The sequence below is a fragment of the Excalfactoria chinensis genome, chromosome 5, assembly GCF_039878825.1.
Source record: "Excalfactoria chinensis isolate bCotChi1 chromosome 5, bCotChi1.hap2, whole genome shotgun sequence".
Lineage (NCBI taxonomy): Eukaryota > Metazoa > Chordata > Aves > Galliformes > Phasianidae > Excalfactoria > Excalfactoria chinensis.
In genome coordinates, this window is record NC_092829.1 from 38,974,060 (window position 1) to 39,001,051 (window position 26,992).

Sequence of the window (26,992 nt, forward strand, 5' to 3'; positions counted from 1 at the left end):
CTTTATTTTTAGCGAAGAAAATAGTACAATTTAGATGACATGATTGGTAGGTATAACTGTTTTGGATTTCCCTCATTTTAATTACGTTCCTTCCTCACTGATTGAAGACTTCTTGCTCACGAATAGCTAATTGTGCTGACTAATATTGTCTCTATTCTGTGAATAAGATGAACAAGTAATAAAATAGCTTCTCTTGACTTCTATGAGTATATGACCTGGTAATTATTTGCAGAATTTTGTGCTTTGTACACACAATTTTAGCAAGATCTTAACCCCTAAATATACCATGTGCTTTGGATTTATTTCACCACCGAAATCACCATCAGGGCTATTGGGTATTTCAGTGTATGTGCCTTTCTTATTGATTTCTCCTGGCCTCAAGCTTACTTCTGGTTCTCCTGGTCTGTTCTTTGACATCCTGAAAGATATTGGTCTTTAGAATGGAAACCTCTAATTTCAATCTTATTTGAAGAAGAGGAAGCAAGACGAGTAGCAACTGTTGTGAGGTACCAGTTCTAATTATGATGATTTTTTGTTTTTAGATTAGGGATAAGTTTAACTTCTGTTACTAAGGAGCGTGTTCCTTTATGAAGTTTACTAACGTGTCTTCTGCCATTAGCTGTTCTGTACATACTGCCCTCTGAGTTCCAAGGAAAGCATGGGAACAAATGATACTTCCCTTCTGAGATTTAACTTTTCTCTCTTTTATTGTCATATTTTAGGGGTTCTAAGTTAAACAGCCTGACTTCTCCTTCCCCTGTTCTACTAAAGAAGATCCCTTCAGTCATCTCCTGTCAGTGGTAAACCATCCCACATCTAAAAATCTCCTTTTTTGTACACTAGATATTCTAGTCTCATGTATGTGAAATACTGTTCTCAGAATTAGCTTTAGTTAGATATTTCAGAATCAGCTCAAGGCTTGCGTGCTGTAAATAAAGCAACAACAAAATCCCAACACCCAAATGAACAGCAACAGAAAAACCTACTCCAAAAACATTGTAAATATAGTTGGTCATGAAGGCATTGGAAAGAAAAGAAGCATTAGATACAGCATCACTGCAGAATGTGAAGTTAAGTAACTTGCTCTGTAACTTGGAGAAAGTTGGTGACAAACCTTATTGTAGAAAGTAGGATGACTTCCTTATTTTCATTCTTTAGCTGTAACCGCTGTCCTCTGCTTCCTGTAAATGATTTTTTCTTTATCCTTTTTACTGAAATGGTTTATTTAAAGGTATATTCATCTGCTTTGAAACTTTTCAGATTCTGCTTATGAACTGCTTTCACTTATACTGGATGAGTCATGAGTCGAAAGCTCCATCCTATAGATCCACCATGAGTAATGCTCAGCTTTTCCTTGGGTTTCCTTTTAGAAGACTATAAAATTAAAAGAAGCATCTGTTTTGATATCTTAATGGACAGTTAGGTGGCTGGGTCTCAGAGCTGATTTACATTTTACACATTTACATTTTACATTTATTTTTTCCTCCATTTCATTGATGTCCCTTTTCTTGCTTATATGTACATGGTGCTGGTCATAGCTGTTGATCTTAATATAAAGAAATGATTTTCAGTATTTGGGACTGCTATGTGGGCATTGGTTGAACTTCCGGAGGAAGTTTTTCACTGAGGTCTGTGATGACAGGAGCTATCAAAGCTGGTCCATCTGCACAAGTTTCAAATGGGTATGTGACATAGTAGTGAATGTCAAAAGCACAGTTTCAAGAATCTTCTTTCATATAGGCCTTGACTGAAACATGTTACATACAGTGCCTCTGAAGCTCCTGTCTCGGGTCTTGCTGGATAACTTGTATTTAAATGTGAACTGATATATTCAGTATCTACTGCTGGTGGGGACTGAATTGTCTCCTAGACTATTCAGATAGCAGACCCTCCTTCTTCTTGGATGCCAAGACATCAGCCCGTGCCTATTGATAATATTCAGCAAGTTACTTCATGTGCCAGGCCCTCAGGTGTTTACTGGCATAACTTAAGAATAATTTGGTGCAGGAAATTTTGAAGTCCAGATGATGTAAATGTGGAATTGTTGTTAGATTCTTTAAGCTTTATGAACCCTGGAAAACAAAAAAATGAGGGGGGAGCTTATCATGAAAAAGGGCGACATAAAACTTATAAACTTTCTATAGTTGGTGAACAGGGTAGTATTGGTGAAATGACCTCTATGGAGAGATTTTGGAGTTGCTTTGCAATGGTTGTCCTCTTCTTGTAAATGGGAAATAGTCTGCTCCCAGATATTGCATGTAGCAATAGAAACAAGACTTAAGACTGAAGTTTTAGATCCATGGATTAGCCTCAGCTAAGTTTTGGTGTGCTTCCACTGAAACAGTCAACACCAAACTTCTGGAAATGGAAATTCAGGAAGAATTTTCTTGCTTAAAAATGTTCTTGGTCTTTTAGCTCCTCTCCATAGAGGATTAGTAGTGTACAGACTCCCAGTGGAAGGGAGTGACCAGACTGTTTTGAAGATGATGCTACTATGTGTCTGTTTGACTTTGGTGAAGTATTAGCAAGGAAGTTCTGTGGAATAGCCATAAGTAAGAGCAAGGCTCAAGCCAAAATTGTGGATATAAGTTCAAGGTCATGGCAAAGTTTTTCTGTGAGAAGGAAAAACAGTCTGAGATCTGAACACTTTTAAGCTTAATAATTAGGCATTCCTTGAATTTGGCTGCTTACAGAAGAAGCTTGGCTCTGAAACCTTTACTTCCAGCTAATTCTGGTGCATGATTCTCTACTTGTGCCATCACAAGCTATTAAAAACGCATGATAATAAAGAGACTTTTATCAAACTATTAGCTATTGTTTGCAATGAGACTTGTACAACTTGAAAGAAAAAAAAAAAATCTTTTAATAACTTTTTAGAAAATTGTGATATAACATATAATACAGCCATCCTGGAACAGTCAATTAAGTATTTCATCTTGTACTCAAAACTTACTTGCTAGTTTCTTTGTGTAATAAGCTACCAAACATCAACTGAGCAGTGCTGTCAGTTTCTGTAGTTCTGCTGACATGTAAGATGCTGGAGTCTAGCAACTTGCTATGTATTTGGGAGTTACAAATGAGAGAGAAGGATATAGGCCATAGTTTGTATGTCTTCCAAATTTAAAGCAGTGCTTCTACACAATCACTTTTAAAATCAAAGCATACAGAACTCTACTAACACTTCCTTGGCCCTTCTCTTTAGAGGCTCAGTTTAGTACATGAGGAGAAAAGCAAAACAAAACAAAAAAACAAAAAACAAAAATAACAGACAACACCATCTGAACTCTGATTGGTCCTCTGGAACTCAACAGTTTTTGAGTTTGATGGAGTCTGAGTGCAGCACGTTGCTTTGAAGTAGGTTTTGCACTTTTCTCTCCAAGCTATTCCCAAAATAAGGCTTGACCCCTGAGCCTTTAGATCTGCTAGGATCTTCCTGATGTGGTCTGGCCATGTTATACCTGTCCCTGAGACAGTGAATATGGGAATGATCCCACAGAGCAATTTGTTCTACTTCTAGTACTTCTGGGGTTTCCCTATCTGCATTTTTATTGTAAGTTTTTGTCCCCTTCACATCACTCTTTGTGAAGGATGTAGGGAGAAAATGTCTAACTGGATACTCCTGATAGTGGTTCAGTAATATAAATGCAGCAGTTTCTAATTTAGTAAAAGAAGTAAAATCCCGCTGCTGCCTTATTGCTTGACTCTGTGTAGAATTCTAATGGATGGGCTTACAGACTTCTGTTGACATACTGTCTGGGGGAGTTAATTGGGGTTATTGGAGGAAAAAAAGCAAATAACAGTATTCAATATTCAATTCTTGCTGTGGTTTTTTTTTTTGTGTGTGTGTTTTTTTGTTTGTTTGTTTTGTTTCTTTGTTTGTTTTGTTCTGTTTTTTTGTTTACAGGCACAAGCTTACTGCTTCTTTTTCAGCTTGTGGGAAGTTTGTGTTACTCTAGCGGATTTGTCTCCTTCTAGAAAAGAGATTCTGTAAGGCAATTAGCATGAAGATAGCCTGGTACAGGTTCACAAACTTGCTGATAAGTGGGCTTCGTGTTTCTGTGTTCTGTTAAAGTAACTGATTATTTTTCTTCCATGTTAGCTTTTCCATAGATCTTTAATGTCCTCTTGTTTCTCTTACCCAATATGTAGAAGGAAACAGGATGGTAAATTTTAGTGATAGAAGTAAGAAGTTCACTGATAATTAAAATAGAGACTGTTCAATTACTAGAGAGAGGTGCTATTAGATTTCTGCATTTAACTTATAGATAAATGTGCATTTATCAGGCTAAAGTTGGTTTTAAGATTTTCAGAGTTGTGTCAAAAAAAACCAACGGATATTAACTCCACAAAATGGAAAAACTTAATGATTGCTAGCAAATATTGTGAAAATACCACCATTGATTACCATGTAATGCCTTGTAATACTTCCAATAAACACTCTGGAAGTGTGGGCTGTGACCTGAATTAATACTATTGTTTTCCTCATCTCTGTTTAAAATGTCATATATATATATATATATATATTTTTTTTTTTTTTCTGTAAGGGAATATTGATATAACCAAAAATGTCTTTCATACTTCCTGTCTGACTAACTCAAATGGATATTAAAAAAGATGAAATCCTTTTGTTACAGAAAATGGATTGTAGACAGGGATGTGCAGATGTAACAGTCCTCTCTCCTTGCAGCAGGCAAGTTACTTTTACACTTTTCCCTTTATTGAAGCTGTTAAGTACTAGGTTATCATGTTCTCCTGGAACAAAACTACAGGATTGGGTTGTGTACTGTTTGGCTTCAATTAAGTCACTTAATTTCTGTTTCTTCGTTTCCTACCTGAAGAAAGAGATGGCTTTATTTTCTCTCTTCTCATTTCAAGCTTAACTGGGACTCTTTTAGTGTTTGTAGGGGGAATAGCTGTAGTTATAACACCTTTGTACCTAAAAGGCCATGCTTACAAATAACAGAAAAACTGTTGTCGTCAGTGGCCATTTCTTTTGAGCAGCAAAACCAACACAAGGAAGTGGGACTTTGCTTGAGTGAGGTGAGGCTATGGAGTTAGTAGAGTTGTTATCCAAGTCTGACACATCCAGTAGGAGAATCAAAGGAACTTGATGAAAAAACATCAGTTTAAAGGAGGGAAAAAAAAAGTAAAAAAAAAAAAAAAAAAGTTTACATACTAGAGGTTCAATTTTAGAGTAACTTAAAAGAGGTGTAAGAAAGAAGGAGTGATTAAATGCCCTTCCCACCTAAAGCAACATCTAACAACTTCCTTGCCTGAGCATCTATTGAAAAATCATGGAGGAAACGTGCAAGTAAATCTTTCATTGTGGCTTTCTTTAGATGTTAGTGCTTTTGCAGCTTTTGCTTGTCTTGCACGTACCTGCATCACAAGCCTGCCTGACGTTTAGTTCTACACTCCGTGTTGCTGGCAGGTGTCTTGCAGAGCACTGAGCCCAGCTGCAGGCCACTTGCTCAACGTCATGTACAGATCCCCCTTTGAAATTTGTTTGCAGCCTGCTGCTCTAATGACACATTGCTCTTCTCTTGCCACAGATTAGGCTGTGCAAAAATCCCCTTTGATTGCAATCTGTGCTCTATACGGTGGTGTGCTTACATTTCAGCCCTTTTATTCTTGCCCTTTCCATGAGAATAGACTGGGGAGGAGACAAGACCCTGTCTCCAGCAGCATGGGAGAGATGAGATGAGCAGGCTTTTATGCTGGAATGCATTTGCAAATGACTACTATCAAGGGTAAAAACGAGGGAATTCCACTTGTTTATACTGGCAATGCAAATCCCTCAGGCCTGTAAATCAGGTGTTAGAAAAAGGGCGGGAACTGCCTGACCATCACTCAGGCCTGTGATGATGCAGCCTCCATGCTGCGTGCATCCACGAGCTACGGAATTTACAGCTGGTGACTCTACTGCTCATGTCTAGTCATGGAAGAGGGAAAAGAAAACAAGTTATTCTTTGTCTGATGACAGCTGGACACCTGAGGGAAAACCCTCACATGGTGGCTGGAGGGGAGGCAGCCGTTGCCATGGTGATCCACTGAGGAGACAAACTGGGCCACCAAACGGAGCTTCTATTTTCAGAAAAAACTTGGAAGCCAAGAGGCTGTTGCCAAGCGGGGATGCCTCTACTGTGAGTGCTTGGATTGAGATTTGCTTTGGTGTAGGTGATGTCAAGCTGGTTTTTCCTTTGGTTAAAACAAGAGGGGAAAATCACAGTCTGCTAGAAAGCAAAGAAAGTGTGAATGCAGAGGAGCTGTACCTCTCAGCATTTTATAGCGTTTTATGGCAGTAAGCAGCATTAATGCTGCCTTTAGAACCAATAAACATTTTTATGTGGTGATTATTCTATAAGAGATAAAATATAGCTCTGGAGTGCATCAACTTGCCACCTATTATTCAGTTTCTGAACCTCAAAAGCAAATTCTTTTCCAGCCAAACTGCCTCTAAAATGCAAATTGCTAGGAATGTGACCGCTAATCAGCTTGCTCCCATAATACTGCCATCTATGTAAATTGGTGTGTCCCTTACAGAATGGGAGACTTTAAAGACTTTCACTGAGAACATTAAAAAAAACCACAAAGCCAACTAAGTGATTAGCTCAGTGGCTTTTTGTCCAAAATAACTTTTGATGGAGAGGGGCAGGTGGGAAAGCAATTGAAAGTCAGTTCCACCCTTCTCTATCTCCTTATTTTAAATATTCTATAATACAGGACTCAGTGATGTAAGCTCCATCTTTCTTGAGATTTTTATATCTAAGTGGGAAAATCTGTGAAAGATATGTTGTAAGAAAGAATATGCTTTGGTGAAAGACCCACCTGTATTGGAGATCTCACTAATTCCTGATCTCTGGTTATATGAATACTTGGTAATGGATAGTGCTGGATTACTAGGGTAACATGGGACTCTGTTTCTCCTCCCAGTGCAATCAGACCTTCTGGTTGTACTGCAGGTATCCCACTTAGTGAATTTCCACATTCTACTTGCTAAAATATAGATATTGAATGAATGAGCTCGTATCTTTTGCTTTGAAAGCAGATCTTTGCATTGTGGTAATCCCAAAAATTCTTGTATGTGCAAGGAAAACATTCTGAAGTTTCTAAAACCAGGATGTGAATGAGGAAATCTCAAACTTTATATGAAGACGAATGAGAGTCAATCATAGGAGACACGCTTAAGTATTTTTGTTTGTTTGTTTGTCTTCTCTCCTTTGATTCTTGACTGCTGGCAGTGTTGCATGTGGGCTAACTTATGATCTCCAGAATGAGGTAATCTTTTGGTTTTCAGGATGATCTTTAACATGAGATTTGGTTCACGTCTCTTCTCTTTTTCTGTTTTGATGTTATAGCTGTGTACAGTAAAGCTGAGATGAGTAATCCAAAACAGAAAACCCACACTGATTTCAGTTTGAGTTACTATTTAGATATGTATGCACTGTGGATTCTGTCAAGGATGAACATAATTGCATGAAATGAGATCTTCCCTGCAAAACACTAGGAAGATGGGAAACATAATACATCAATTAACTACTCAGCGCTGCTTCACATTTGATTATTGGTTTTGCAAGAACAGTTAATGTGAATGAATGCTGCAGGTAGCACCTGTTTCCCTCTCTTTTACTTTTCTGCTTTGAATTCTGCACTCTGGAAGTGTTGTATGAACATTTGTATACATGATCCCATGCTAATAGAACCCAATTTAATGCATAGTTAAAAGGACTCTTCTTTACTTCTTGATTTTGGTTTTATGGCTTCTTAAATTTGTGACACCCGGCTTAATATTGAGTTGACTTCTACTATTATAATTCATGCCTGCAAAAATATGTTATAATGCAAAATGACCACAGTATCCTGACACCTCAAATGGCTTGTACGAAAAGCTTCAGATGGGCTAGGCATGTTGCTGAAGGGCACGGTGTATGTGTTTACTTTCCAGCTGATCACATAAATACTGGCAGAATTATGTTCTTAATTTGATTTGTGACATTCCATTAACAGTTACTCCATGTACCAGAATAATAATAATAATAACTAATGATTCCCAGACTCTCAGAGTTATAAAATTCAGGCTCTGTTTGGCAGAACAGATACCATGCTCTTAATATGGACAGGAACTGTTAATATTAATCAAATGAGATATAGTCTAAAATGACTTCTGGCTAATGTCTTATTCTCAGGCTGACAGTGCTACTTGTGGGTAACATGCTGTTCTAATTCTGATGATTACTAATAATTGCATGCTAGATACATGGTTTTCTGTCACTCAGAAAGACAAATGATGTTCTTCATTGACCTTACTTTAAGATGTTACTGTTGAAATTGTGATGTTAGGGTGCTAAGTGTGGGATGGCAGAAGTTCATACATTTGCCTTTTGATTTGAGCTTTTACAAGGATGGGGAGTGAGTGGTGAATGAGTTCAAAATGAGAATTTGTGTGACAGCCAGAACTTAATTATTCAGAGCATTGTTCTGTGATGAAGAGCTTCATTAAGGCCACCAGTAGTAGGAGTTAATAAGTTGCACCTATTTCACCTTGAATGTTTGCTGTTACTGTGTTGTTTTCAGATAAATTTAAGAGAAACAGAACTGAGGTCCTTCTTATTTCTAAATTAATTCCATAAGTTACATTGAAAGACGGAGAAATAAGTTAAACTGGGAGGTATGACAAAGTTGATTCTGTTTTCCCAGCAGAAATAAGATCTTTCTTATGGTGCTAAAAGCCATCTTGTGCTTCAGAAGCTGCTCTCATACTAAAACTGCCTTGAGGGAGAAGAGGCTCCCAGCAGGGAATTCCTGTAATACAGAAGGAATCTGCTCTTCTGGAACCAGCAGCTCAATGCCTCCCAGATACACTGCTGTGCTAGGAAGGCCTGATTTCTGTTGGGTTGAGTCTCTTCCTTCTTTAACTTTTAGGTAGGCTAGACAGTGAGCTTTCAGTTGTAGCATCAAGGTATGATGCATATGTATGAGCAAGTTACCTCTTAGTAATTTTTTTTTCTGCCATGAATGCAGTTTTCTACTCTCACTGCTCTTTCTGTGAGCAGTCCTTACATGCTGATGCAGGGTGAGGTTTTGTTTTCACTTTGTGTGGTATTTTTCTGAAAGAAGCTTTTGGCTGTCTTTGGTGGGAATAAAATGTGGTTTGTGGTCTTCTTATCTACGTCTAGTTAAATGTAAGGGAATAACATAATCTAATTCCGTGTTGATAGGACAAAGAGAAAGATGAAGGACATGAGGACAGACTGCCTTGAATACATCTACTTCTCTGTGCACACACTGCTATCTACCAGGAGAATTAAACATGATCATAACTTATTTATGATGATGATGCAAGCGTATATAGAGACATTTATGTAAAATCCTATGGAAGTTATTAAAAGTTGGCCTTATTTAAGTCCAAGAATAAGTTCTTTTTATTATTTCAGCACAAGGGTGCTACTCAAATTTGTACCAAAATGACCAGTATTGCAAATCAGAGGCAGTGTTATTTTTGGTACATTTGCCTAGGCAGCATGTCTGGCCACCTGCGGGCCTGATCCAGCTTTCACTGAAAGCTGATGAAAAAAGATATAGTTTCTGCTAATGTTTCCTATGAGTATCTATAGAGTTGAAAAAATTATTATTGTGTGTATACATTATACACATATGCAGTGTGTGTAGCATTTATGTGCACACCAGCTTGGGCTGAAAATCTTGAGTTGAATTCTAATTGTAGTTTTGAGACTGGTTAAGATATGGGTGAGGTATCTTGTTGTTCCTGAAACATGAGTGACTCTAAGTAGGAGTTGGTTATGTTTTTAAAGTCTCTTAGCCATAATGTGTATGTATGTTTTGTAGGAAGACAACATTTAAAAACTAAAAAAAGCTGTATTTTTGTCATGTTTCTAATTTACAGTGAACAATGAGATGCAATAATCTAATTAATCTGCATATGTTGTCACTGTTAATAAGTAATGGAATACATCAGATACTCTGATGTGTATACTGCTAGTGGGCTGAGCTAATGGTGAAACAGCTTCAGCTTGTTGAGGAGCTGTTCCTTTAGTAGAAGATGGCGAGTATGCTGAACAGGAGATGATCAGAGTCCATCAAGTCTGTATTTCTGCAGACTGAAAGAACACTTCCTGTTTCTTTACATGCTAGGGAAGTTCATCCTGGAGATTAAGATTTTATACAGATACATTTATCTTTGATTGTCTTGTTCCCAAGTGGAGATAGCATCTATCAGCTATTTTCAGTAAAGCTAATTCTATGGCTATTTGTATTTGATATTCTTAAGTCTATTTGACAAAGGAAAAAAAAAGAAAATCTACTAATAGAGGAAAAAAAAAAAAAAGTTCTTCCAATTGCTAGAGCTGTCTGTACATCATATGAAAAATGATTTATTTTTTTTTTTTTTAAAAAAAGCAAGGACTGACAAACAAGCCTGGTTTTCTGATTGTGGAATGTCATGGGAGCAGGAAAATGTGTACTAATATTTTCATAATTGAAGATGTAATAATTCAGGTATATTTTATTAAATATTGTACACTTGTAATTTTTTTAAGGGTTAGTTTTTCATTATTGAAATTGCCCTTTGAAAAAGAAAAAGCACATTTATCTCACATGCACCTAATTACAGGAGTATACTGAAATATGAGCTAAAATTTTTTTTGTACTTCTGGGTAGATTTGAGGTGGTAGGGTACAGGCAACTTTACTCAAGTAATTTGGAGCTAGTAGTCAGCTGAGCATGTAGCATGTAGAACACATTATTTTGATTCTAATAACCCTATGTATGAGGGACAGGCATTAGCAATAAGATCAAGTGGATAGGAAGGATGCTGAGGTAAGTCCTCAGCATCCATTAGGAGCAATTTGAAGTGGCAAATTTGTTGAATAGTGACTGACTCAGCTTTCAGGAAGTAGGCAATACAAGATGGCAGAATTTCACAAGTGGTTGCATAAGAAAAAACCCATCATTTTCCCTTAGCTGGTGACAGACAGAGCATTGAATTCCCATGTCAACTATTTTCTCTAAGTGAGATCCAATCATCTCAGGCTTTTCTTCACATGTAAGAAAGCAGTGTTTTCTCCAGTCCTCCTGCCTCCTCAAAGTTCTCTTATCTCCTCATTCTTGAGTCATGGCTTAATTTCTTCCTTAAAATATTTTTTGTTAGCTCTTCCTCCATCCATGCGGATAAGTTGGAATTGATTAACTATTTCTGTAGACTAAAGCATCTGGTTTCTGTTCAGAATATTCATTGATTTATAAGGGATAATGCCCTAGTGTAAGATGAGTGGTTTTGTTTTGTTTTTTTTTTTTCCTCTTAGAAGAGGATTGTGGGAGGGAGATGGTTCCCACTTCTTTGGTACTTTCTTACTTTTTCCTGTCCAATGATATTTGGAGGATTCTTCTCAGGTAAAATATGGAGAAAGATGTGTACAGCATTTTGAGCTAATAGGAAAATGAAATTACTTAATGTAGAAGGATCTGCAGTTGGACTTGATGATCTTGAAGGTCATTTCCAACCTGGGCAATTCTATGATTCTATGATCTAATACTTGAATTACTTGGACAACAATAATCTTTCTGTAATTGTAACATTATTAGATTTCAAAGTCATGTGACAATGCACTTGCTTTAACTTTTATGCTTTCTTTCTCATGATAACCTGAAGAATTAGTCTTGCACTGAGAAGAAATTTGTTTAGTTAATGCAACATGGCTTAAAAACAAGGCTAAATAATAGCTGTGTTGACTCAGCAATATGTTCAGCCCAGGTGCCTGCGACCTGCATAGTAATCCAATAAGTTTGTTAATATACAGAACCCTGTATTTCTTGTGCTGTGAAATCACTGAATGACTTGGGTTGGGTTGGAAAGATCATCTAGTTCCCAACGCCCTGCTGCAGGTAGGATTACCACCCACTAGGTCAGGCACTATATCAGGAAGCCTAGTGTTAGTTACTGGCTTTGATTACTTGCTGAAATTGTGTGGTATCCTTTAGAAAAAAGTCTTTTGAATTGTTTCTAATGAGTTAATTCTTCAAATTAGTGGAGAATAACATACCACACTGGACTGAAGAGGCCTGAGTTTTCTGAGGTTTACTGAAAGACATTTTTCTTTCTAGATTGTGACCTATGGAGAAGAGTTCACAAGGGGATAAATATGGCTTTTAAGGGTGAGGACCACTTGGATTCCCTTCCTTTACCTGTTCAGCGGTAAGTCGTACTCTTTTTCATGCAGATTTAAGTGACTAAATGCTGCCAAAGCTACTTTGTTGTTTAGGATCCAATGCTACATAAAAAAGTCATTTTAAACACATTTTTTGAATGTGTTTACATTCTCCCTGGTAAATCATGACAGTAAACATGCAGCTACTGTTTTAAATGGGTGAGCTTGCTTGTGGTCTAGCAATGACAGTTTACTGGATTGGCTCTTTGTCTTGACGAAAATCTCTAGCACTCCCTCTACTCTGAAGACTACTAGAAACTATAAATATAAATTTACTGAACCTCATTTACTTCCTCTAGTTGTAGCTGTGGTACTAATATTAAAGGTTCAGTAGAATCTTGCTTGTCCCCATGCATGACTGGAAGTACTGGTGATTACATTAATCAATTGGTTTTTAGAATCTGACTCCAGGTTGGCACCTAGTATCTGTCATAGTTTCACATCTATGATAATGGAGGCTTCGTGGAAAGGGAAAAAATGGATAATGAATACAATCATTCGTTTTCATTGAGCTACAGTCTTGATATGTAGCATAATTGATTTCTGGGGGCTGCTGAATACAGGGGTAAAATCAGAAGCAGGAAGGATTGAAATTTCATTATTTTTCTTAGTTGTCGTCAGGCCAGATTTTCTTTCCTGCAGTCAACTGGCTGCTGACATGCATTCTCAGAATATGAATTTTCTTTTCTTCTCAATGAATTTTGATATTTCTCTGTTTTTCACTATCTGAATCTTCCAGTAGATATTTTGATAACGCGACTGGGCTTTCAGTTGCAGAAAGACAATTTGTGTACACTGTCTTCTGGAGTAAATGTTAGGTGGAGGAAAACAACCTGGGGATTCCTGATAGAAAGTAAATGAGTACCATATGTTGGATTCTGTGTACTGGGAACCAGTGAGAGTCCTACAGATCTTGGGTAACCAGGTGTGAATTGGTCTTGTATAAACAGCAGTGAGGTATACTGTCTTTCATTAGTTTTTATCAGTGATGCATAGCAGTGTTGTCAGATTAATTACTTGCATTTGGAAATGCTCAGATCAGATTAGGTGCTTGATATCTGGTTTAATTTCTTAGTAATAACTAATTGCTTCTGGAAATAGAATTGTAGTTTAATAGTAGACCAACTGCTGTGCAGAATCTTCCACTGCAACATGGGTCAGTGAAGCCTCTTGCAGAAAACTAGATGCAAGCAGGACTAAAAGCAGTAAGACTTGTGGATGGTGAGGGCTGATCCAAGTTGATGGTAGGAAACTTTTTTGCAAGTAAATGAAGATATTAGCTGCAGACTGCCCATGTTAAGTGACTGGAAATGTGGAGAAGTAACAGTGCGTATGGTGCTCAGATGTAACAGCACAGAACTGAAAAGTTCTGAATGTTATGAATCTGTAGGCTGGAAACTGCTGAAAAGGAAACCTGTCTGAAAGCCAGTTCTGCTGTGTGCAGGGAGGAAAGAGGACTCTACAACAGTACGTTAACAAAAGTATGCACCTTGCGTTGACTTTTCACTGTATCTTTTTGTAAGTTATGTGGGAAAAGTCTCATACAGCAGAAAGTGTTACGCTCTGATGAAGTGCATGGCCTAGCAGGACAACTGTATATAGTGAGATTGTAAAATAAGTAAATACTCTCTCTTGTCCCCATGTGTTTCAGTATAGCTTCTGAAAACTGACTCTTTACCCATGTCTTTCTACTGGAACTGTTTTTCTCATATTTCTGGTGAGTTTTCCAGATGGGAAAGCTAATGCAAAAAAGATGGTCTTTCTATTAGGTCCCTTTCCTCTGTTCCTTTGTAATAAAAGTTCATCAGCCTTTTTGTTTGCTTTAAATTAAAACAATGTACCCATTTCTTAATGGTAGTCGTGGTTTCTTGCTCTTTCCATACTGCACAGTAAACAAAAATTAGCAGTTAGAATACTGAATCTGAAGTCATTCAGCTAAACAAAGGTACTCATAATAAAGAGCAAAATAGAATGCTGGTTTTGTTTTCCTGGATTATATGTTCTGTTCACTCTTGTAACTGAGAGAAATTCATTACAATTAGTACTTAAGCTACAAAAACAACAAAACCCTATAAATACACAACTTCTTAAATATAGGAGGATTCTTCATGGAAATTAGGAATTTAAAAAATGGAACAGAGATAAAGTTATCTTGCTGAAAAATGTTGAAATCTGCAGGATAAAACTGGGAAGTACTCTTGAAAATGAAGTGATAGCAGTGGCAGAGCGAGTCTGTCTTCTCGAGCCTCAGAAATACAATACTGCTGGATTGTTCAATACATACTCTGAACATCCTTACTGTTTTAAAGAAGAAAGATAATCCGCTGGGTTATAACTTCAGCTTGCATTGGAGCAAAGGTAATGTTGAATATTTAAAAGCTTGTTTTTTGTTAAAAGTGAATGCTCTGAAGACCAAAAAGATGAGCCCTACGAGGTGATATTTTTAGAAATTTTTTAATACTATTATTTTTTCTTACTGAGTTTTGTGCCATTGATATAGATGAGAGTATTTTTTTTCTTAATCACTGTGGTTCAGATGAAGAAGGTGAGGCAGAGAAACCAGACAAGGCTTTGAACTCTAGGTACATGTAGTTAAGATCTCTGAAAATCACTTCCTTGACTTGATCCACCTGAAATCAGAACAATTTGCCATAAAGGACTTCTGTGGCAGAGCCAAAATTAGAATTCAGGTTTCCTGTCTCCCAGTTCTTAACCAAAAGTCAGTTCTTCCTCCTTTTGTTACATTCTTCCTTTTTCTGTTCTCTGAGGACCCGAGACCTATGAAAGAACAATATGAATGAGGTCACTCGATGCATATTTATAGCCTTGCTCTGCTCTTTAAACTGCCATGTATCTGCAGGTGTTCTGATAACTTCTCTAAAGTATCTGCTTAGGTATCCCGTTACATAAATTAAGAGTTTCATGCTCTCGGCTATTAAGCAATTGTTAAAGTGGCAATCAGCTCTGGAGAGATCTGGATTTTTTTCAGTATGCATTCTGGTGGTGGTGATTGTTGTTTCTTTGTTTGTTTTACCTTGAATATATATATATATATATATATATATATATATTTCCTTTAACTTCTTTAATTTCTTGCAATGTTATTTTCTGTTTCTGCATGGTAGGTAATGGTGGCTGGAGATCTGCTCTCTGCATATGCATGCTTACTCTCTGATGAAAGAAAATATACAAGCCATACTGACTACATCTAATCTGTACATTGTATCAGATATTGTGGAAATTACTGGATAAGTGAGGTTCATGCAAGGACTTAGAAAATAAATCCTACTATAGGGATAACTTTAAAGTTGAACAAAGAATGTATTCAATATATATTAAAAAACTATGCATGCCTTGTAAATCAATGCAGAGTTGTAATCATAGGAGAACTCAAACCTTTATTTTCTCAGTGGATCTCATGGACAGGAATATTTTACAAGGATGGATTGTGACAGTACAAGGGTTTTAAATTGAGACACAGGAGAGGTTTAGGTTAGATATTAGGAGGAAGTTTTTCACTCAGAGGGTGGTGATACACTGGAGCAGGTTGCCCAAGGAGGTTGTGGTTGCCCCATCCCTGAAGGAATTCAAGGCCAGGCTGGATGTGGCTCTGGGCAACCTGGTCTGCTGGTTGATGACCCCACACATAGCAAGGGGGTTGAAACTAGGTGATCATTGTACTCCTTTTCAACCCAGGCCGTTCTATGATTCTTGTTACAGGCTGCAGGATATTCTAGATTATTTGTTCACAGACTTTCAGTAACCAAGTGGAAAACAAACACTTCTAAGGCTATCTTCAAAGTTCTAGTACCAAAGCATTCCATCCATGAAGTGGTAGGGACCATGTCTTTCACAACTCTAGTTACTATGCTGTTTGCCCAATAAGCAAAGAGGTATTGATAGAAACAATGCTAAAAAATTCTGGATACTGGAAGAAAGAAATAGTTAGGACTAAATTGCTATATTAACAGAGAATATTGGTCAGAAGTTGAAAACTGAAACTTGCAGCAAGAGAGATATTTTATTTATTTATTTATTTATTAAACTACAGAAACTGCAGTGATTCTACTTGTTTTTCCTCCTCAATCAAGATAACAATCATACAGGCTTTCATGGAATATAGAGGCATCTTAGGATGAAAAATATGGAAGTTTATAATGGAATTTTTTTAAATGGAAGTTACAGTCTCACATGGAAAACACATTTGGCAATATGTTTCTTGTAAAGAAGATAGTGTAATGGTCTTTGTGAAGCAGGATGCATTTTTACCTGCTCGGGGACTGAATTATTTTAAGATCTACATCTTGGATTTTACTTCTTGAACTTCATGTGACCTCTATACAACTGAAAAGAGTTGTTCTGATAACGCTGCATTTGAGGTGCAAGACACAATGATGAGTCTTTCAACATGTGTTTAATATTGCATTCACAGGTTGTGTTTTTAATAAATACAATCTCAAATATGACTTTGAGGAAAAGATTATATCAGCTTGTTGAACTTCTACCACAAGTATCTAAAATTACCCCGGTACTGTTTGATTTAGTCCTTGGAGCTGAAGGCAGAGAAATAGTTCTATCTAGTCATATAAATAAATAATAATAATAATAAAACAGTTGGGCAAAATTACACAGGTGTATTCCTTCTCATTCAGTTACCTAAGTACCTCTTGCCAGTTGTATTCTGTATGCAATGAAGGTCTGTACATCTTGTTGTGATCTGTTGATGTGGCTTTAAGCTCGTATTTTTTTAGTGAATTTGGGGCAGCAACTAGTTTTGGTTGCACGTTAACTTATTGAAATATCTCCTGTTTCATCAATCTTCTTAAATATGAAATGCCCAAGTGAATGAGTCCTAGGGATGTGATTTCAGTGAATTAGCCTGTGTAAAACTATTCCCTTTTTATTTCGTTCTAGTCTATTTTTCTAACACTGTCAATTCTTGTTAGCTGTCTATAAGCCACCTTTCTACTTACTCTGTATCTACGTGCTATGTAGCCATTTCTTTTATTAGTGCTGATCCTCACAAGACTCATCTCTGTTTTTAATAGTATTTGGACTCTTCAAGAATCAACACATTTGTAAGCATGCACAACTTCAAGACTGTGCTCAAGTTCATCATTAAAAATCTTGCTTAAATACAAATGCTTTAAATGTTTTGTCTAATCAGTGGTTTTACATGTCCTCGTGCTACTTAGATACCTTCTGTAAGTACTGAGTTCTTTTTGTTTGATGGCTTCCTATAGTATCTGCTGCTAATAACGAAAGGCTTGTTTTGAATTTCTGGCTTTTCCCACCTACATCATGCAAAGTGTACTTCCTGCCTGATAAGCACTCCTTGTCAAGTGAAAAACAACATCTGTATTTCCTATTTGTATTTTACAGACTACTTATTGTTGCAGATCTTGTCCTTCTAATTTACATTCTCGATAATTGGTTTTATTGGGATGATGTCAGGAACTCGCATGTCAAGGCTAAGAAACTCTAGAGAACAAATGCACGTTATCTGTGATATAGGATCCGAGAGCTGAATATTTTTTGATTGTTGTGCTTCCACAGCTCTATGAATTCCTGCTTTGTGAATTCTGGAAAACCACTCGAGAATATAATGCTTTCTATAGAGTTGAAAACAGGTTTGGAAAACTTTTATTTGTAGTAGTAAGACTCATGAACAGCATGTTACAGAAGAGAGAAGAGTGCTCTGCCAATAAAGCTATGCATAGTGAGCTTAGCTGTAGCATAGTTTGTGGCATCAGTGATACCTCACATAAAGACCTTGTGTTCTTTTCATTTCACTTGATTATCCCATAGCAATTCAGTAAAGAATCATAGCTTAAGGAAGGGGGGTCTATTTTATCACAACGTATTTTTTTTTGTTTTAGTGATTTGTATTCCACCTGTAGTGAAACTTAGAGTAAATTTGTTTGCTTTGTTGCTACAATTTGTGTGATTTGTTGGTAGAAGCTAAATCACAGCTACATTTGTGTATCCATGTGCTGTTTCTAGGGAGGATTTTCAAATGTTGCTAGTTGACTGGATCCAAAGGATGATGTTAGCAAAGTAGTGCCTATTGATTTGCCATCATTTTGTAGCACTCAGGAGGAATATGAACTCAACAGGTTTTTTCTTTGAATACAAGGGTAAAATATCTTTGTTCCTATATTCAGGATGTTAAAGTGTAGGTCAGCAGTTTAGCTCAGAGGCAATAAAAATAATTGCATTTCACTTGTTCTTTATGTATTTTGGGGGAGTGCAAGTCTGCCAGAATTCAAGATTTTTCCTAACCTTTTCATTCTGATAGTTTTATCGCTATAGCTTTACATTAGTTGTATATTACGCTGCAGAAACATGTTATATTACTTCCCAGAGATATGCTGCATAATATTTTATGTTGAACTCTAGAAGTCACAAAAGAATTCTGGCTTTTAACCTGAAGTAAGTTTGAGTATGTCCATTACAGTAATTGAGAAGTTAGAGTGACTTTAAAGTGTGAACAAATAGACAAATTTAAACAATCTATTCAACTTGCCTCACAAGACCTTTCATTAAATGTTGGTATTTGTGGCTTGGTGTTAGATAGGAACAGGTTTTTTATTAAATGATGAAGCATCTTTCATCTTTAATGACTAAGAATTCACCCTGAATCTTATCAGGGTCAGGGACATATTTCAGAGTATGTGATACATAGTATGTGGAGATCAAAATGCTGGTATAGCCTTTATCATATAAGAAGCTTAATCATTTTCAGAATGCATATTTTGAAATGTGGAATTCAGTAGAAAATACACTTTTTTTTTTTTTTTTTTTTTTTTTTTTTTTTTAAATATTAAGAAAGAAGACCCTATCTGCCTGATACCCTATCTGCCTGATATCTTAAGATAACAAGTGTTGCACTTGGAATCTTTTCTGGATAGGACCCTTTCTAACTCAATCTTATTTCAGCAATTTCTGCCTATGAGGTAGCTGATTTGCTTTATTCCAGCTGTAGCACTAAAGCTCTTTTTTGCAGTTTGCTGGCAGTGTGCCATGTGTATCCCCCATGAACCCCACAGAAAAAAAAGACAAAAATGAAGTCCTGAAAAGGTTTAGTTTTGGTACCATCTTAACATACATAGGCATCTTACTTGCTTGACCTATCTTATTTATTTACTGTAGAGGCTTGAGAAAAGCCTTCCTCGTTAAATACCATAGTCAAATTAAATAGCTCCTTTGAGATGTCGTTAAGCAATAATGTTATGTTATATTATATTACAGACATGAATAGCTCAAGAACCCCACTCTTGGCTTTGTGTTTTCTCTGAGCTTTCTGGCACCAAGAAATGCTAAGTCTGAACTGCATCTGAACCTAGTACATTAGCAGTGGGGAAGGAACCTGTCCCAGCAATTGTATGGCTAAGGAAGAGAAAGGAACACTAGAGCACTGCAGATTCCAGACCAGTGTGATAACTTGGTGCCTTGTGACATGCAAGATGAGGAAGAGTGGAGGAACTGAGAGAGCCATGCATGTCCCAGAGCATTCAGTCCTGCAGCTCATAGTCAGCCTGGTGCAGCCACTGAGCAGTGCTGTGTACCTGGTGGCAGTCCTGTACTTGAGGGCTGAGGCTGATCTCAAGCTTGTTTTCCTGAATCTAGGAAGGAGAGAGTCTGAAGTGGTAATGCTGGCACTGGCAGGTCATCCTGAAGCTGTCCCTGAAGGGTTCTTGTCCCTGCCCTGCTCCACAGGAACAAAGGAATGCTTCACAACCTGCCTGCAAACTACACCAAGGGATTTTTCTGACTATAGTTCTTGGTGTGTATCTTTAAAAAATTTGCTTTGCATTTGTTAGTCAGCATGTCTCATCACGTATGGAAGAGCTTGCCAGTTATAAAAGTCTTCAGGGAAGCAAAGCTATGTAGCATTAGCTATAAGCAATACAGCTTAAAAGGAAAATGGACCCTGTGGTATCTACTCTTTGATTACTTTCCAGGTTTTTCTAAACTTGACAGATTACAGTAAAGACTGTATATTTGTTTTCCCATTTACAGAGTGATATTGGAAGTCAGCTATTTTGCAAAACAGTTGTGGGGCTTGGACTTTCTAGGCAATTTTATGCATATAATGCAATCTGAAATTACTGTTCTTCTGGCAAGAAGAAAGACCCATGTTTTTGCCTCTCATTTTAACAGTCAAACCATATTGGTTTTGTTATCATATATGATTTAGTTGGATTTTTATTTTTTTTTTCCTCAGTGCTGGATGGCAATTAAGGATGCGATCCTGGACATTGACCTCAGCATATCTGAGACATCTTTCTCCTGTAAAATGCAAGCTTTGAAGCATTTCTAGAGATAGTCACTGAGCTTATCAACTGGGGGAAAAGTGACTGGAAAAGAATGTAGTAATCCTCTTTATAGCAATACACATTTTTATGCAACTCCAAAACAGCTCAAAATACTGAAGGCTTCCCAAAGCTCAAAAAGCTCATTGCATTTGCTATTGTTTTATTTTAAGTAAGTGTTACCATTGGTCTCCAGAAGGACAGTAAGGTTTGTTGGAACTTTAGTTTTGGACTGAGCATTGCATGTCACTGTTCTTGGTTATACCTCTGATTAATTCCTTGACCTAAGGCAAATAGTTCACCTTTCTGTATCTTTCCTTCCTCCACCTAAGCTGGTGAATTGCAATGGAAGTCCTTATTAACAGATTCCTGCAAGCTGCTATTTTAATGATCCTTATGTAGAGCTCTGTATGGTATGACCTCATGCACCTTGTTGTGCTTGATACTGTGTCTGCATCATCCTATTGCACTGTTTCAGGTTTGATAATGCCGAATGCTATCTAGCAAATACTTCTACTAAATGTTAAAACGTTTCTATTCACAAAAACTGGCTTGTTCTTTGTGCTGTATCTTGCTGTCACTTTTATAGAGTTGTTGCCTGGCATGTAAGTTCACTGAACTCTCTTTTCATCAGCAGCTATAAAAGAGGATGGTGATTAATCACCTGTACCATGACACTTCTGAGGTGTTTTGTTCCAGTCTGATTTTTAATAACTCCATTAAGGATATTTTAATGGTCTTATTATGACAAGCTGAGACTTGACTTCTGAGCTATTTGCTGAAAATACTGGTACCGTATTGTGCTAAATACAATATTTGTTGCTTCAGTTCATGCTTCCTAGGAATTTCTTCCTTACTTAATTGCCTAGTCTCTCTCAGTCTGGTTCGCTGCTGCCTAGGGATGGTGGGAGGATCTTGTAATCACTTGTTCTCTAACCTGTAATGAGCAAATTTAAGAAGGGTAGCAGAACAATGCTACAACTTTGTAAATGGTCTCTTGCTTTTTTTCCTTTCTGACAAATAGTGTAGTGATCTTAAGAAATATGCTGGCATGACCCCGTTTCTAGTCTCATTAAATTTGCTAGAGGCTGTGAATGGCTGGATTTCTGAGTTTGCATTAACCCTGAGGGACTTGGAGTGATGGAGTGAGATGCATACAAGAGTTTAATATTAAACTGAAAGGTGATTGTTAGCAGTGGTGGTTAATTCTTTTTGCCTCTTACAGTATTTCAATAGGTGTGATGAAATATATGTATGTTATTTAAGGCAATAAGCCTGAAGGACTATAGGTATGCAATTTTTTCTTTGCTTTTTTTAAAGAAAAATCTTTTTATTAAGTTGCTTGTGTAGAGACTGTGCTTCAGGTGTATGACTTCTACATCATTCTTTTTCTGGATACTATATTGTGGAAGCTATTCCAGGAATGCAATAGAAACAGAAAACATTCATGTCAGGGAAATATATTCTGCTCAATTAAAGATAATGGAAATATTTTTCCACTATCATATATGGAAGTGGGATTTGAGCTCAAAATAAAGATTAGGTAGGGGTAAAACAAGGGAAGGCTGAGAACATAAAATATGAAAGAAAAGAAGAAAACCAGAAATGGTATAAGGGTAGACTGGGGGTATTAAGTGGTTGGTGAGATGGTTAAAAGCACCATTTTGGGAAGTGCTGTAGAGCAAAAGTGCCCTGTTCAGTAACAACTGTAATCTCAAATTATTGTGAATGTTATTAGCTTTGCATTTTGAAATGAATTTTGTAGATGAAATCCAAAATGCACGTGAAGGAAGTAAGTGAACTTGTTTCTGTAGCAGTGACAATGTTGATCGTCCATATTCAGGCAGGTCAAGTTCACTTGTCTTATCTGTAGTTTAAGAAATAAATGGATTAAAAGGTAGTGGACATTATATAGTTATGAATCCATGTTTTCTAGCTAGTCAGGAAACAAATGTTTCCAGTAGAAAATTATTATTCATTCTTCCATTTATTTTAAATATATATTTAATATATAAATATAAAATATATAAATTTAATATATATATTAATATATATATAAATATATATAGAAATATATATAAATATATATTTAAATATATATACTCGGAGTTCAGAACACAAAGTGTATCACTAACTGGGACAACTAGCTAGTAAATTTTTTTTTTTCCACTATGTCTGTTTTCTCCCAGCCCTGCTGGCAGAAATTACTGTTTGAGTTTCTTGTTTGCTAGTTCACCTTTGATTTCACTCTTGAATAATTTTAGAATTAAGGAATAATTCCTTTGGAAGGAATCTCTTGGAAATGTGATTCCATCTCCTGCTTGGAGTAGGCTCTTTCCTTTTGCTTATACTGATATCTTTCATGTATTTGTAGACTGTTTTTTCCCAACTTTGGTAAATCTTAATTTTGATGTAGCACAAATTATCCAATTCATTTTGAGGAATAAATGTGGAAAGAAAACAGAAAAGACTGTGGAAGCAGTAAATTCAGCTAATGGTTGATTACCTGTTCAGATTGTTTTTTCTGTATTTCAAGTATGGCAATTGTGGCTCTGTGCACTGACGTATGCACCAGGCTTGGATTGTAGGTCAGTGATTTCAGAAAGATCATAAGATTAGAGATTTGGTTTTTGCTATATATGAAAAATGAAATTTCTTCCTTTTTTTTTTCTTTTAACTTCCTTTTTTTTTTTTTTTTTTTTTTTTTTTTTTTTTTAGCCACTTTTAAAATTAATTTACTTAAAACCAATTACCAAATATAACATTTTCATTGAAATGTGAAGGCTGTTGTACTGACCTCCTAGGCTTAGAGGATTGGATTGTGGCAGAGTAAATGGTATCTAGTCTGCAGTAAACAGGAGTTCCCTACTCACAGATATTGGGCTGAGTATTTCACTGAAATTTTCAGGCTCCCACATTTCTAATGTCAATACTGGTATGCTACTATTCTTTATCATTTTATTGTAGTCCAGTGTACCTATCAGGAGGGAGAAATATGGATAGGCAATATCTTTTCATGTCTGGTTTTTTAATGTTTCCTTAATAGAAATTTCCAACACTAATAGTTGAGTTCAATTTCACCTCTTACAGACCCTCTATCATTTAAAAACAAATGAATTTGTCTGCCAGAAATTCCTGTGGCACAGTCCTATTGTGCAAGGAGAAGGGATTGTGTTTATGTTGTGAGCGGTTAGAGAACCTAATGTTGTATTGCTCTTGGCTAAGCTACCAGGAATACCATGGCTAAAAGGCAGTGTGCAGCTGCCAGGGAAAACAAGAATTTTTTTCCCCTGCAAAGCACGGTGCTCTGTTCAAGGCTGGAGTTGCACTGAATGTTCTCTGTTGCTCAGCTGATTGGAGAGTGGCTGACCTCAGCCATTCTGAAAACGTGTCTTATGGGCAAGTGTGAATACAGTCTGACTGAGCTGCTGTGCAGCTGCCTTGTTGTAAAAAGGGTGGTGGTGGTGATGAGAAAGGATTGTACATTGTGTGCATTGGATTCAAAATTGCTTCAGTGTAGGTCAGGCTGTTGCAAAGGCAGCTTCAGTGTAGGTCGGGTTGTTGCAAAGGCATGTCCCTTAGCAAATGCCCAAATTAAACAATTTTTTAATGTCAATTTACATGGCTCATCAGTCAATCAACCCAAAAATTTGAATTTGGGTCCTTATTTTAAATAACTGCAGCTCCCTAGTTTGGGTGGCATGAGCCAATCCTTCCCAGTGCATACAGCAGGCCTTTAAATCAGCTGGACAGTAGCCTTGAAAGACTGTGAAGAGCAGGGAAACATCTGAGAGATGTGCCAGCAGACCATGCGTGGAGGAAACTTGCAAAAGCACCAGTACTTTGTGTGTGCTACCAAGGACTTGTGGTAGTAGGGGTAAAAACTGAGGCTGGCTCACAACTACTTTAGGGTCTCAGCCTTTACTTGTACCAGATAGGATGCATCAGGCCCTGTCTTCCTCTGAGGTGAGAAACAGGAATCATAAAGCTTTCTTGTTGTCTTTGTAATGGTAGGAGCGTGTTCAAGACATTTCTCCTGTTAAATTTGTGAACTTCCCAGCAGCTGAAATACTACTCTGCTTACAAATGAAATTGGAATGTTTGTGTGCATGCAACAAGTCTCTTTAGAAAGATCTATTTTTTTTTCTATTTTTTTTTTTTTTTTTTTTTCCTCCCCAGTAGATATTTAGGAGAGTGTTTAGCTCTCCGTGCTTCTTAATTCAATGCTATGTAGGGGTATGTGTGAGTTAGTAGCACAGGAAACTTGATTTCAGCTTATTTTTCTAGCTAATCCTTGCAGGATCTTGTTTGCTTGCACCCAAATGTAGAAGAAATAAAAGTGAACTTTATGTTCTAATACTTTGTCACTACTCTGTTTATCCTCTTTTATCTTTTGTGGGCATTTGAGTGATTAATTCCCCTTTAGGGTTAAGACTTCTTTTTACACATAACTATCTCCCCTGCTCTCTCCCTGGTGTTTCAAGGCAAGATTTTACCTTGCAGCTATTTTCAATTTGTGCACCTGATGCTTTTGCCACTGACACCTGAGCTGAGAATTTTCTGAGTTGCTCACTGAGGTTACAAAGTAAAACCAGAACTATGAGGGGAGGTTGCCCATCTGATTGTATTAGCTTGGTATAAACCTGCTGTCACGAGTCTTCTCTTCTCCTACTCTGTTTCAGCCAGACCCACCTCAATGTATGTTTGTAAATGAGCCCTTGACCATGTTACTGTCTATGTAAGATGTTAAGGTTGACTTCACGTGGTTACCTGTTTCATGTGCCTTTGAAAACATGTCACTTGGGTGTTAGATAATTCAGGAAAGATTGAAGTGATAGATTGGAACATGAATATTGTTCCACAAACATAATACAGGAATCATACATGCTTTCTTCAGGTACAGTAGGATTAGTTGTACCTATATATATTTTTCAGTCATTCTTGTGCTGGAGTATAGCAGTGCTGCTGCTCAAATTAGATCCTTAAGTCATTTGTAACCAGAAGTGAGCTTAGTTATGTTTTATGTCTCAAAGAGCTTTAACAGTGAAAACAGCCTATTATCATCAGAGGTCTGTGTACATCCCTGCAGCTTGTTAGGACAAGTTTTCCTACTTCAGATAAATTTGGTACTGATTAAGCTAATTTACTGTGGTTACATAAGACATGTTAGGATTTCGGGCATTCTTTTATGTCAGAAATAGTCTAACTTTTTGCTAATAGGCAGCAAAGTCCTGCTGATATTTGTTGTCGTGCTGTTCTGGGTGCCTGTGAAGCTGGGGTGCCAAGTATTCTGTCACTTTTGGGTACCTCTGCAAGCAGCAGGCAGGTGCTTCATGTGCTTAAATGCTTAAAGAGTATTTGAGTATTTTAGCTGCTAATGGTATAAGCTTTTTTTTTTTTTTACTCTTTTTGGATAATTTAATTGAAGTGAAATGAGATGCTGTAAGACCTTATCAAATCTTCATTAGCTCTTCTGAGCTCAGATTGTGTATTGAATTAACAAGAGTTCTGAATGTGGTTGGGTAAGAACTGTATCTTCTACTTGAGTATTTGAGGTTTCAAATGTATTTATTTTACTTCTGTATATAGATAACACTTGTCTATTCTGCCTAAATATTTAAAGCAGTAGAAGCTATCCTTTCTCCTAGATATTGTTTTTTAAATGGAAAATATAAGCCACTGAAATGGAAACTTCAGCCTAAGTTTGTGATAAGTACCTAAGTGTTTCTCTGGATAAATATTTATATATATACATATATATAAATAGACAAAAACCAAATTAAGAAAGCAAACCCAGGAAAACAAAAGCAAGCACCACCAAAAGCAAAACTTGAACCCAGCCAATCGAAACACAGGACCCTCAGAAAATGATTGGGGGGTGATGAAAAACCTAGCCACATTTAATAGAACAGGAGAGCAGTGAGACAAAAATGATATTCCCCAAATACAGGTAGACAATGTTGTCCCATCCTTCCCCAGACTCTGGGCAGCCAATGACACTTGTGTCAGTATTGTTCTTCAAAGACCTGTTCTGTTGCATGTTTGCCTAGATTATTTCAAGTCCTCAAAACTTGTGAGAACTTGTCAGATGTCTGGAGGGTCTGGGTGATGGGAAAAGGTGGGGAGGGAAGAGAGAAAAGCCAAGAAACAAGTCAGCTATGTTTGTTGTCAGTACACATCTGGTGAAATACAGACAGAAGAAATTTAATGCTGTTTTTGCAGATTAAGTATAGAGTATAATTGCTATATGTAATATTTATTTATTTCTTTAAAGTCCTCCTGCAATAGAAATAGAATATAACTTAAGTCTTGGTGAACAACTAGTGTTTTGTATGGGATTTCTATTACACTGTTACTTTTTTTTTCTTTTTTTTTTTTTTTTTTTTTTTAAATTGGCCATTAGTATCTTCATTGACACTTGGTTTCTGTTGCCCAGTAGAACTTGATTTCTTT

At 36.9% G+C, this 26,992-nt stretch overlaps 1 protein-coding gene across 2 annotated transcripts in view; it reads left to right on the forward strand.

The window, feature by feature from the left end:
• INSC (INSC spindle orientation adaptor protein) overlaps positions 1 to 26,992 on the forward strand; it is a 115,616-nt gene that overhangs the window by 24,127 nt on the left and 64,497 nt on the right. For both annotated transcript variants that reach the window (XM_072338347.1, XM_072338348.1), the window contains one exon: positions 12,121 to 12,211. In XM_072338347.1, coding sequence (XP_072194448.1) covers positions 12,159 to 12,211 — 53 coding nt within the window. In that variant the 5' untranslated portion in view covers positions 12,121 to 12,158. The remainder of the gene's footprint in view (positions 1 to 12,120; positions 12,212 to 26,992) is intronic.